Source organism: Lithobates pipiens, unplaced genomic scaffold (genome assembly GCF_037356315.1).
Source record: "Lithobates pipiens isolate NorthernLeopardFrog02 unplaced genomic scaffold, aLitPip1_a1.2 Scaffold_18, whole genome shotgun sequence".
Lineage (NCBI taxonomy): Eukaryota > Metazoa > Chordata > Amphibia > Anura > Ranidae > Lithobates > Lithobates pipiens.
The window spans coordinates 420,822,355-420,836,143 of record NW_027507758.1 but is presented as its reverse complement, the minus strand read 5'-3'; the positions used below and the strand labels follow the sequence as shown (position 1 = coordinate 420,836,143).

Below are 13,789 nucleotides of genomic sequence, written 5' to 3'. Positions count from 1 at the left end.
AAAATAAAATAAAAAATCAGCACAGGAGACAAGTTATGATCAATGCAAAATCATCCCTTGTGGTGCTGGCTGCACATTTCGTTGAAATCTTCAGTCTTCTGACTATGCGGTCCGCCTCCTCATTTCATAGATCGCTTTTCATGCACAGAAGCTATAGCACAGCTTCTATGAATGGAGGAGGTGGGTAAAAAAGCAGGAATACTTGTCACTCTTGATAAGTGCATGTGACAGTTCCCTCAGCTCATATAAACTCTGCTGCACTGGAAGATTACTACTGCTTGGGTATGGGGGGGGGGATCAAAGGACCAAAGATTTCAGCGAAATCCTTAGCCAATAGCACAAGGGACACTGTTCGTTGATTGTAAGTCTGCCTCTTGTGCTATTTTTTTTATACATTTTGTCTAAACATAGGCTTTTAGCCTCCTGTATATTCCTACTATGCTGAGACAATATGAATGTGTAAAGAGTAGGAGGTAACGGCAGGCTCCAACACTACCTGCAAGTCTGAGTACCCCAGGAATCAGCAAGAATGGCAGGTTAACAAAAATTGCGGTAGGTATAATGTATACAGGCATGCCTAGGTGCTTGTACTTTATACCTGTAGCAATTTTTAGTTGTATTTTTATTTTTATTTTTTATGACAGTCTCTTTAAGCATTTGACAAATTGGCTATTGTATTATATATAAAAGGGGATCTTTAACGTATTTCTACCTCACAAGAAGAGAAGAAAAAAAAATGATAAATACAAAACAAATGTCACTGTTTAAAGAGTAAAACATGGAAATACACAGAAAGCAAATTTGCATATCTATAAGGATATACCAGAAATATTCCTCTGTGTAAATAAGGCTTACCTGTGCCATTTTCAGTGGTATCGAGAGGTTGTGATTTGGAATGAGTTTGATTTCTCCATTCCAATAAAGCTTCATTAAAATATTTTGCAGATTCCTCTTCATTAAAGCTTCCATGCAGCAAAGACCCAGAAGTGTCCGGAAAATACAATTTTCTCGCTTCTGAGCTAAAACCCTGGAGAAGTTTGAAATCGAGCTTGAGAATATTTTGTACAAATTAGCACGGCTTTGTAAATATTTGTACACAATCAACCAGTAACGTTAGAGAGGATTTTTTTTTTTGGTGAAAGGGATCAAGTTTTAATAGGAAATGGAAAAAGTATTTATGGCAAATATACAAACTATACATGTGTACATACGTGTAAATGCAGTATGTACTAAAAGTACATACATACAGAGTATATACTGTAGATTTATACGTCTGAGTAAATGGAACATGGCTATTATATATATATATATATATATATATATATATATATATATATATATATATATATATATATATATATATATATTTATATAATATATATATATAAAATAATGCAATCATTTTTTATTTTTTTTATTGTTTTTAAACGGCTGCTCTCCTGTCGCCCTCTTTTTACTTTTTAATAACTGGAGGGGATATGTGTATACGATATATATTTTAGGATTTTTGGTTTGCTGAATCTGGGGCTGAGCGGTGCATTATAGGCCTTTTAAAATACACCTTTGTTAAGTCATATATATATATATATATATATATATATATATATATATATAGAGAGAGAGAGAGAGAGAGAGAGAGAGATTATTAAGTTCAAGCGTGGGTCCTGGAGTCCAGAGGCTTTGTAAAGCTTTTTTGGGGGGGGGGATTTAGCCTCCAACCTGAGGTCTACATGTATCCTGTTACCATCCCTCACTAATTATGGTGCCACCCGACCAGTTTGTCCATAACAAAATGTTATGTCTGCAAACATTTAGACCTTGTTTGTCTCCCTTTCTTGCCAAGTGCCATCATTTAATGGACAACTTACTTCAACTGTCCCTTCAATTAAATCACCAGCACCTCTGATAACACCTTCTCTGACATTAGCAACAATGAACCAATCCCATTATGCACAATAAATGTCATTCATATATACAACATGCTCTCATAAGCAGAAACTGGTATTGGTACAAAATAAGGGGAGATTCGACCAGCATACCAGAGCACAAGGGACCTGCCATGGACAAATGAAAGAAAAAGTCCTGTGTTCTAAACCTAAAGGAAGAGTTCTCAGCTGTCTGTAGAAGAAGAAGGAATCTCTTAATGCCACTTTTTTTAGAGCTGCTAGTCACTAACATAACATGAGATGGCTGAACAAGTATTATAACTTTTTCCAGATGTAAAAATGAAAGATTTAAAGTTTAGCTGTCCTTTAATATTTGTACAGGCAGTCTTTAGTATTTGTACAGACAGTACAATACATGATGGAACTGATGTATGAAATCTGAAAAGTAAAGTCACATAGCAACCAATCAGATTCAGTGTTTTATCTTTGTTCTGCCTAGAAAAAAAAATAAAAGCTAACATTTGACCAGTTTTAACCTTATACTTCCCTTTCTTCTATTCTATAATTAGTTTTTTTCCTAATCAATGCCTATATGTGAATGGATTCCTCTTTAACATATACAGAAGACTTACCTCGTTACCAGCCCCTCCTTTCCCCTCAAAGGAAGTAAATTCAGCTGAGATTGTCCGCTCAGTAAAATGCTTGTCTTTTTCAAGTCTTCCACTGGACTCATCAAGATTCAGCTCTTTTTTGAATGCATGCAAAGCATCTAATTTGCCATCTTGAGATTTCCCCTGCAATATGAAATATTAGAAGTAAACTGAATTACTAAACAATTTCACTGCTGACATAAATGCATGAAATTAGCAACCCACCAGCTCCCAGTATGTTGTGCAGATATTTCCAATGGACATTTCACTTTTGCAGTACTTTCTGTACGAGCTAAATTTCTTGTCGAATTGTCTGCACTTAGCTCATTATTTAAAAAATATGCAAATTGGCACAGAAGAAGTGTACTTAAGGAAACTACTAAAGATGAACAGAATTGTTTCTTCGGCAATATTCTCTTCTGCAGCTCTGAGTACATTTATCTTTTCAAACCGAAGAATAAAAAGGCACTGTTAAGTCCAGGTTATGCTGAAATTGGAATGCAATACAGAGCATTGTCAGATTTGACATATTTTATTTTTATGGCACTAAGCTTTGCATGTGTTGGCAGTTGTAGTTCAATTAAATTAAAAAGTAAAGCCCTCGCTGCTTCATTTAAAATGCTCTTTTATATGGTCTGCAGGTGTATCTTAAGAGGCAGTTACTTATGTAAGACTGCACATTTAAGACGTTCATTTCCATACTAAACAAGACACATCTCTGCTTAATATCAAACTAACCATAATGCAAGAGGAGAAGAAAAACAGTAAAAAATGTGAGCTAGAATTTATTAAATTAAAAAACATTCACTGAAGTCACACACCGACAGAATAAAAGAGCTTAGAGGTTGTAGCTGCTTAATAGTTGCTGAGGAAGAAATCACAGAAATTTCCTGGTGCCAAGGGGACTCACTGGCTCAGACTTCAGATGATAGGGGGCAACATAAAATCATTGACATTACTTTCTCTGACCTGATATTATTCCAAATGCTAAAAAGTGTAGTAAAGAGACATTGTATGATTTAGATTACAAAGATGATGTATTCCCATGCTGTCAATTTACCTCCTTGTTGGCAACTGTCCAATTGACAACGCATTGATTTCAGTTTGTTGCAAAGAAACACAAGATTAAAAATGAACTGAACTGAACTGTGGAAGCTGTGTCCACAAAAAAGGCAAGCATGGGGCAAATGAGTAGTCATCAGTATAGACAGCTCAGGCCTTGTTCTTCACTGAGCAGAGAGCTGGAGAATGTCAGTCACTGGTTCTCTGTTTTGCCCCTCTAGTGCTGGATCACCAGGCTATGGAAGGGGCATGAACAGTTGCCTCAGTCTCCGAACGGTGCACTGAGAGGCTGAGCCAGCGGTGCACAAGGAGGCTGAGCCAGCTGCCAATCTAGGCATCTGGGTGGATCCTGACTGTAAAGTCATAATTGATCCAGAGCCTGGACCGGCTGAGTGATATCAGCCGACAGTGGACTTTAGTCTTCTATCCGCTAAAAAGATGTTTTACGTAGATATTGAGAAATGTGAATAATTATTAAAGTTATTCAATATCTACCGAGAGATCAGACACATGTAATATTACGGTTTGCAACTCTTTATGTAGTCTTATCATTCTTTTAGTTTTGAAGCATAGCACCATTCTAAATTTGTAAACAATGATTTTATACTTTGTTATAAAACATATCCAATAAAGTCAAATTTCCTTATAAATCTAGGCCAAAATTTATTCTGCCACATGTCTTTGGTACCGAAAAATCCCAATAAGTGTATATTAATTCGTTTGTGTGAAAGTTAGTGACTACAAACTATGAGAGAGATAGATATATAATTTTTTTTAGGGAAATTAAGTAAAAAAATTATAAAAAAATAATGTGGTTGCATAAGTGTAAGGTACCTGTGGTAGGTAGTGTCCGAAGTGGAGCTCGTATGCTGAGGATTCAGACGAAAATGTAGTCAGGCAGGTCAAGTCAGCAACAGATCAGGCAAAGCGTTACAAAATCGAAATCCAAAGAATGGTCAGACAGGCGGAGGTCATACACGGGCTGGTGGTGAAGTACCAAATCAGCAGGCTGGAGAATGGTCAAGAATTCAGGCAGAGGTTCAATACACTGTAGTCCAAATCAGAGTTATCAATATACCCAGGGAGCTAGTCCAAACAAACGGGCACTGAGTAACAGGAAGTGCTGCTATTTATTGGCTGCTTGATTGTACATTGTCCGCAGCTGGCAGCAGGTGGAGCTAGTGAGTCCAAGGCAATGCATCCAGCTGGGAGAACATTGCAATAACTCCAGAGCTCCTCTGTGACACAACAGGTAAGACTGCAGCTGTGGGACCAGGAACATCCCGGTTCGAAGACACCCTGGTACATTACAGCCCCCCCCCCCCCGTGGACCCCTCCGGAGGCCCAGTGGGGCTTAGTGGGAAAGGAGGCATGGAGGCCTTGAATAAGAGCAGGGGCATGCAAATCTTTGGCTGGGACCCAGGAACGGTCTGATGGGTTATCCCTTTCAATGAACCAGATACCGTAGGCCACAAACCTGCCTTCTAGAATCAAGAATCTTACAGACTTCAAACTCATTTTGTCCATCAACAAGACCAGGAGGTGGTAGCTGTTGCATTCTGGAGTAGCGATTGAAAAATGCCTTTTTGAGGAGGGAAACGTGGAATACGGGATGTATCAAGAGAGGAGGGCTATTTCAACAGCAAGGAGATTGGCCCGACTCAAGCAATAATTCTGTAAGGACCGATGAATCAAGAGCCCAATTTGGTAGAAGGTTGTTTCAGTCTCACATATTTGGTTGATAGCCACCACCACATATGGAGGTATATGACATCTTCATTTGTTGGAGAAAAGCACATTACTTGCCTGCTGACTTCCGTAATAAGTGTATGTTTTTCCAGTGTAGCAGAATATTTTTCACCCACTGATCTGCTGCTGGTACACCAGAAGGCAGCTGAAGTAGGGGAAAAGTCTGAGGGTGATAGCCTAGGGCTGCACAGAATGGTGTGGTATGAAGAGCACTGTGCCAACGGGAGTTAATGGCGAATTCAGACAAAGGCAAATACTCAGACCAGTTGGACTGTAATGCATTGACATAATGTCGAAGATGGGTTTCGAGGGTCTGGTTCATGCGTTCGGTTTGACCATCTGAGGGTGATGTGAGGTAGAGAGTGAGAGCGTTACTCTCAGTTTCTTGCAGAACGCTCTCCAGAATCGGGAAACAAACTGGGATCCATGGTCGGAAATTAGATTGGTAGGTATGCCGTGATTTTTCACAATATGGGACAGGAAGAGGGTAGACAGTGCTTCCGCTGTAGGTAATCCAGCAAGCGGTACAAAATTATACATTTTGGAAAAGCAATCCATTATGACCCATATACAGGGCCTCCAAAAGTATTCACCACCTTGGCTTTTTTTACCCATTTTATTACATTACAGCTTTTATTTCAATGTTTTTTTAATCTGAATTATATGTGATGGATCAGAACACAATAGTCTAAGTTGGAGTAAAATTTGAAAAAATATTTTTCAGAAATAAAAAACTGATAATTGACATGTGCGTATGTATTCACCCCCTTTGTTATGAAGCCCATAAAAAGCTCTGGTGCAACCAATTACCTTCAGAAGACACATAATTAGTGAAATGATGTCCATCTGTGTGCAATCTAAGTGTCACATGATCTGTCATTACATACACACACCTTTTTGAAAGGCCCCAGAGGCTGCAACACCCAAGAAAGAGGCACCACTAACAAAACACTGCCATGAAGACCAAGGAACTCACTAAACAAGTAAGGGACAATGTTGTTGAGAAGTACAAGTCAGGGTTAGGTTATAAAAAAATATTCAAATCTTTGATGATCCCTAGGAGCACCATCAAATCTATCATAACCAAATGGAAAGAACATGGCACAACAGCAAACCTGCCAAGAGACGGCTTCACACCAAAACTCATGGACCGGGCAAGGAAGGCATTAATTAGAGAGGCAGCACAGAGATCTAAGGTAACCCTGGAGGAGCTACTAACCTACTGACATGTGGAACCTGGCTGTACTACAGATGGTCTCCGAGTGGGGATTGGATGGATACCTATAGACACTCCTGCTCATACATCAAGTGCCATCTTACAGCGAGAGGATATTAAAGAGTTAAAACATTGCCCTCTGAATGATCTATGTACATGTATGATCTATGTACATTGCAAGGAGCTTAATAAACTTTGTTGCAGATTCCTACCTTTTGTTATTCTGAAGAAATCCCTGTGTGTTTACCTGTGTCCATGTGGGAAGAGAATCTAATGAGAGTGGTTTTATAATTATCAATCAGCTGCTGCACCTGCAGGGCTCTGAGGAAAACTGCAGGGTCTGCTTCCCTTTAGACATGATTTCCTATTGGAAGTATCTCACCAAAAATGAAATTTTTGTTGCAGGGGGTGCCTAATATCTGATGTGTATCTTAGTGCAGACTTCTGGGAAAATCATTGAGCCAATCACACAAGCAGGAAATGGTGTTTCTTGGGGACGCTCTGTACACATTCTGTATATAGAACACCTCCAGGTAACCATATTGCATTGCATTTTACAGAAAATTACAGAGCTGCAGTTTTAAAAGGAAAGGTAATTTTTAATAACATTCAATTACAACATGCTTTGTGTCACAATTGCATACGTTATATTATTTTTTTTTATTTGCTATTTTTTTTTCACAAGAGTGGAGTTGTCCTTTAAATCATGAGCCACTTCATACTGGTAGAGACCGGACTAAAGCTTGAATGTGCAAAGCTAATGTATAAGAAATCCACCTATATTAATAATGTACTGGAATAAATGGTCTGGCGGGCTATAAATAATATGTTCAAAGTTACGCTGTTAAGGAAAAGATAGGGAAGGACGGTTGCCACAGTTTGGTTTCATCTATGGATGTTACATTTTAATTAATTTTAACATGTATAAAGTTAAATGGATGCTTTTATGTGTAGAAGCTAGCTGATAGTCGAGATATTATTTTGAATAAAGGTATATTAAGGTTATTAAAGTAGAACTCCAGTCGTTGCTGTGTTTATTAAAAGTCAGCAGATATAAAAAAAAAAAAAAAAGTGTAGCTGCTGAATTTCAATAAACACATACTCGTCTGTCCCATGATCCAACGATGTGGATCATGTACAGCCCTCGATTCTCTCCGTCTCCTGTCGCCAGAGTTGCAACTGTGGGCACCCAGCTGTGACAGCTTGCAGCTTCTGCACTGCACATGCGTGAGTCACGTTGCGCCTCCAGAATGGTCGGGCAATCTTTTGTGACCTGTGATGTGTCCCAGAAGATTGCAGGGAAGGAGGGGGAGAGGAGAACTTCTGAAAAAAAAGTACAATGTTTAATACAAAGTACAATAAGGCTGCTTTCACACTGGAGGTGCTTTACAGGCGCTATAGCGTTAAAAATAGTGCCTGCATAGGGTCTGTAAAGAGCCGCTCCTCTCACTTCAGTTTGAAAGCCTGAGTGAGCCGAGTCCCTCTTAAAACTAGGTACCTACTCCCCCCCCCCCCCCCCAAAAAAAAAGACATGCCAAATGTGGCATAGGAGGGGGGGGAAGTGCTTAAAGCGGAATTCCCCTTTTCGGTGGATCTCCTCTTTAATTCCCCAAAAGAAGTAGTGACTCCCAAAAGTCACATTTTATTAATGTTTGATGCAAAAGTATTGACTCCTACCGAGGCTAATTTATTTCAAAATTTGTTTACATTGTTCATGCATCATTCTTTATACAAACTTAATAGCGGGATTCTACTTAATCTTGTTTTCTCAATTGACAAAAAAAATTAAAAAATAAGGAAAAATCCTGTAGCTTTTAAAGTGCAATTAATAAACATACTTTGTGTTTGCATTCTTCTCAGATTCAACAGGGACCAAATACTTGAGAATTTCAAAGTGTACACCAAATCCTATCTACCATGAGAGTTTACATAATTTGAACCAAGATTAAGGTCTTGTTATGTCTGTTCTTTGACAACAGTTGCAAAATCCATGAAACTTTAGCCATGTTTTGCTACTGTTGATGCAGTGTTAAACAGACCAGAAAATTTAAGAATCTCGTCATGTTCTATTTTCCTAACCAGCTTATTCAGAGCAGCTTCAGTGGGGCAGCATGAGACTTTGTTCTGCTTCAACAGATTTACAGTGAGCAGCTGATCAGCCATAGACATGCGAAGAATCAATTTTATTGGTGAGACAGACAGGCAAAAAAGAGCTATCATTGCATAACATCATTCTTATTATGAAAGTGATATACTGGAATATTTCTAGTTTAACAACACGACGTGCAGTGAAAAGAGGCATTGTATTCAAGTCTGACAAGTCACAGAAAAAGTGAAAAATGTGTATAAAATACTCTTTTACTAAAAAAAAAATAATAATAATAGAATACTCCTTTACTGTAAAAGTTGTTTTTGACATAACTTACTGGAATGTGACCCATTAATGGAAAAAGGACATTCTCATACTTGATCATTTACAAATGATAATTCATCAATATATTAGGATCATAGTGATGCCATTTGCAAGAGAGAGGAAGAAAACCAACTTCTTTGAAGAAAAATTATACTAAGGGATTTAAACTGAAGGAAAGGAAAAACAGGGAGATATCAATAACAGTATCAGATTTAAAGTGGTTGTAAACCCTTACAACCAACTTTGACCTACAGGTAGGCCTAGATTAAGGCTTACCTGTAGGTCCAAGAAATATCTCCTAAACCTACACGGTTTAGGAGATATTTGCCGAAAGACAAGCATCACTGTCTAAGGCGCATGTGCCGTAGAAAGCGCCGCATAGGCGCACTGAGCGCACCGCAGTTAACAGCGATATGCCGCGAGTGGCGGCTTCCATGCGCAGGAGTGACATCATCGCGGCTCCGACGAATGACAGCGCCGGAGCAGCGAGACCCACCAAGAAGATGGAGGCTCCGGACTACAGGGGACAGCGGTGACTTCACTGGCTCCTGTGTCAGGTAAGTGACACAAAATGGGCTACTATGCGATGCATAGTAGTCCATTATGCTTTACCTTTGCAGGGAATCAAAGAGGAAGTAAACCCATCAGTGTTTACTTCCTCTTTAAGCTTTCATTGTTTAACCTGCCCAGGAAAAACGAAAGCTGAAATTCAGGCAACTTAAAAAGATAGCAAATAACTAATGTCTCTTACTGCAGAACCTGCAGTAAGAGACCTGCAGTATCTACTGTACACCCTAAACTTTTTGTTGTGGTGTCTCATTGGGGGAGATACCCTCTCTCTATTTGTCCTTTTGATCATCGCTGCCAGGCAAAACCTTTAAGAAAATGTTTGTTATAACTATCACCGGGGACACATGCTCCACTGACAACTAAAGAGAACCTCCTCTTATAGCCTAGAGCAGGGCTCAAAATGTCAAGTCCGGAGCTACTAGCCAGGCCTCAAGGGTTACTCGCCACTAATTGCCCTACCCAACCCCGCCCTAAACATGCCCTCATAAATTATCTCATCATATCATGATCTCATAAGTTATAAAAATTAATATTAACTTCGCCCATGTCCATCAATGCAGCCTGCCCATGTCCATCAATGCAGCCTGCCCATGTCCATCAATGCAGCCTGCTCGTGTCCACCAATAAAGCATGTGGGCACCATGCAGCCTGTGTCCATCAATACAGCCTGTGCCCACCACGCAGCCTGCTTGTGCAGGGGAAGAGAGGAGAGGAACAGGATTCCTACCCAGATGACCAGAGCATGTGGAACACAGCGATAACAGCTTTCAATTGCTGTGTTCCCTGCTGCTCGCCATCACATTCAGCCCCTCCTCCTGGCTGGGGAACTTTGATAGAAAGAACACCCATCTCAGAATTGGACGGGTGAGCTGTCTATCAAAGCTCCGGGACTAGGAGGAGGGGCTGTATGTGATGGCAAGGAACACAGCAATTGAAATGAAAGAAGTAATCGCTGTGTTCCCCGTGCTCTGATCATCCGGGCAGCTCTCCTTTCTCTTCCCCTCTATGATCGCTGGGAGGAGGACTCCTATTCAACCCAGGCTGCCGGTGGTGCTTGTCCCCCCGCTCTCAGGAAGCCCTTCCTTGCCAGCCCTCAAATTCCACTTGCAAAATGTGAGCAGGCAAGTGGAAGTTTGTGAGGGCTGGCCTAGAGTTGGTAATTAGTGTCAGGGTGGCAGCTAAGCAGAAGTATATCCTGTAGATGCAAGATAAGGAATGGCCAATAGGAGGTGGAAGGCTCACCTAAGAAGTGTATGCCAGGAGCAAACTCTACAAGGTAAAACAGAGCCACACAAAATAGATTAGACCTGTGAGCTGAGACAGCAAAAGGGGAACCGTGTTGGAAGAGGGAGGTCAAGAAAATGGGTACACATAGGAAAAGTTATAGCCTGGGCATTGGATCAGGACTCAATGAAGTACATGAATGGGACAAGTCCATATGAGAGCAGGTGATGCAAGCAAAGTTTTCACCAGAGATTCTTTCACAGGAGTGTCAGGCTTTGCAGTGTGCTGATCCCAGATCTTCACTGCTTTAGGCACCACTGACCACAAGATAGAGGATGCCAGGAACAGTCCAAAGTTTAGAGCAGGCAGCACATATGGAGTACCAGAACTTTCCAGAGATCAGGGCAGGCAGACACAGATTATCAGGAAACAAGACAGAGGTTAGTATACAGGAATCAGTGGACAAGAATGCAGACTGGCTAGAAGGGGGCACAGCAGCTAGCTAATAACAGCATTGCTCGGACAGTGAACCAAGAGCTGCACCAATCTGAAATAGGTAAGGCTGTAGGAAGAAGCCACTCTGATTGGCAGTGGCTTGATGGGGGAGAAGGCACCACTATAGGACAGGAGAGAGGATCGCTGTTGGATTGTTTACAGCCAGTCAAAAGGAAAATGCCATTCTGACATGCCATGACCTATCACGAGGGGTGAGACGCTCTGAATGGAAGTGGCTGCAACAATATGGGTAAAGAACAAATTATGTTCATTAAAAGAAATATGGAAGAACATTTCTGAAAACCAATGCTTTGTTATACCAAACAATAATTCTGGTTTGAGAACTATTTAAATCTACGATCAACAGATTGGTTATTGCTAATCATTTAGCCAGCATCAAAGATTATAAGCTATTTTCCTTTCTTTATTCCTTTCTTATAAGCAAAGAAATTGTAAGCTTCTCCACCTTCGACATCCATGCCCTATAGCTCAAGAGATTGCTAACTATACCAGTTTCTATACCGCTGTCTTATATCCCAAGAGGCTATAACCTATTTAACCTTTTTTATCCCTGCCTTAATAATAAAAACATTATAAGCTCTTCAACCTTCTACATCCTTGTGTAATAGCCCAGGTGACTGTAAGCTCTTCCACCTCCTTTATACCTGCCTCATAACTAAAGCAATCAAATCTCTATCCACCTTCTACATCCCTGCTTCACAGCCCAAGCCTCTTTCACTTTCTACATCTGTGCATTATACCTGAAACCATGGCTAGTGGTAAGGTTTTGTACCTTGTTACCATATATAGTAGGAAAGTAAACATACAGGTAATACCGTATATACTCGAGTATAAGCCGAGATTTTCAGCCTCTTTTTTGAGGCTGAAAGTGCCCCCCTCGGCTTATACTCGAGTCATCGCTGTCTGCCTGCTCGATCAGCGTGTCGAGCAGACAGACAGCGGCCATTCTATAATTCAAAAGCCGCGCCTCCGGCTCCGCCTTCGCCTGTGATAGGCGGAACACTGAATTTCCCAGCAGCCTGTGTTCCGCCTATCACCGACATCGTCTCATCCTCGTTCTACGGACGAGGATGAGACGATGTCCGTGATAGGCGGAACACAGGCTGCTGGGAAATTGTGTTCCGCCTATCACAGACAGGGAGGCGCGGCATTTGAACAGGGGAATGGGCGCCGACGAAGAGCGGTGATCCTGGGACGGGACCGGACGGAGGCTCGGCTCGGGACGGGACGGGACCGGACGGAGTCTCGGGACGGGACGGGACGGGACCGGACGGAGGCTCGGGACGGGACCGGACGGAGGCTCGGGACGGGACGGGACCGGACGGAGGCTCGGGACGGGACGGGACCGGACGGAGGCTCGGGACCGGACGGAGGCTCAGGACACAGGTAGGCTGGACACACAAGGCCACACACACACACACACACACACACACACACACACACACACGGATGGACACACACACACACAGGGATGGATGGATGGATGGACACACACACAGGGATGGATGGATGGATGGACACACACACACACAGGGATGGATGGATGGATGGACACACACACAGGGATGGATGGATGGATGGATGGACACACACACACAGGGATGGATGGACACACACACACACAGGGATGGATGGATGGATGGACACACACACAGGGATGGACAGGCATATCTCACCCTCGGCTTATACACGAGTCAATAGGTTTCCCAGTTTTTTGGGGGTAAATTGGGGGCCTCGGCTTATACTCGGGTCGGCCTATACTCGAGTATATACGGTACCTTTCACGTGGCTAACTGGATATCTTTTAAATGCAAGATTTTCATCTTACACGTCATCTTTAACATACTATCGTTTCTCAGTTACAGGATAAAGATTATTTTATTAATATTGAGTCGAATTACATACCTTCCCCAACCTGCATGCATACTAGAAAGAATGAAAGAGCTGCCTAATTGGCATTTGCCCTTGGTTGAGGTTGCCTGCTGATGTAAATCTGGTTGATGGCATGAGGGAGATGGCAAGGTGATAGGTGAAAAGTGGGCCCATCTTTAATATGACGTTATATCTAAAATAGTTGATTTTTGAAATACTTTTATAATGAAAATCATTCTAGTTACTAAAAAATAAAAGTTTTTTTTTAGTATACTTTCATACTTGGGCTTTTGGAGCAGTTTGAGTGAGTTATCTTGTCTCATGGCATGGCCTCTATTTTAACACTGTGAAGAATATTCTACTTGAATTTATTACTACTTAAGCAACACTCTATTAAACATTGCCGGTTTACAATAAGCTTGGTATATGTGTATAAACACTTACCAAGCTAACTATATACCGCTGCTGGCTCTAGATCTCCATGGGCCAAGAGTATCTGACATGTACTGTTCTGATGAACAGGAAGACTGGGGAGCAGCGGGATGGCCTGCCACCCTGTTAACTGTGGATGCATGCAGCATCCGTAGGTGGAAGCTAGGCAGTGTGTGCAAGTTTGGCTCCATAGGACCCT

The 13,789-nt window shown here is 41.4% G+C and overlaps 1 protein-coding gene across 1 annotated transcript in view; it reads right to left on the bottom strand.

Moving 5' to 3' along the window:
• Positions 1-13,789, bottom strand: part of ZBBX (zinc finger B-box domain containing) — a 350,269-nt gene that overhangs the window by 249,656 nt on the left and 86,824 nt on the right. The window contains exons 8-9 of the mRNA XM_077488037.1: positions 2,519-2,680; positions 856-1,027 (exon numbers count right to left, since the gene is read on the bottom strand). Coding sequence (XP_077344163.1) covers positions 856-1,027; positions 2,519-2,680 — 334 coding nt within the window. The remainder of the gene's footprint in view (positions 1-855; positions 1,028-2,518; positions 2,681-13,789) is intronic.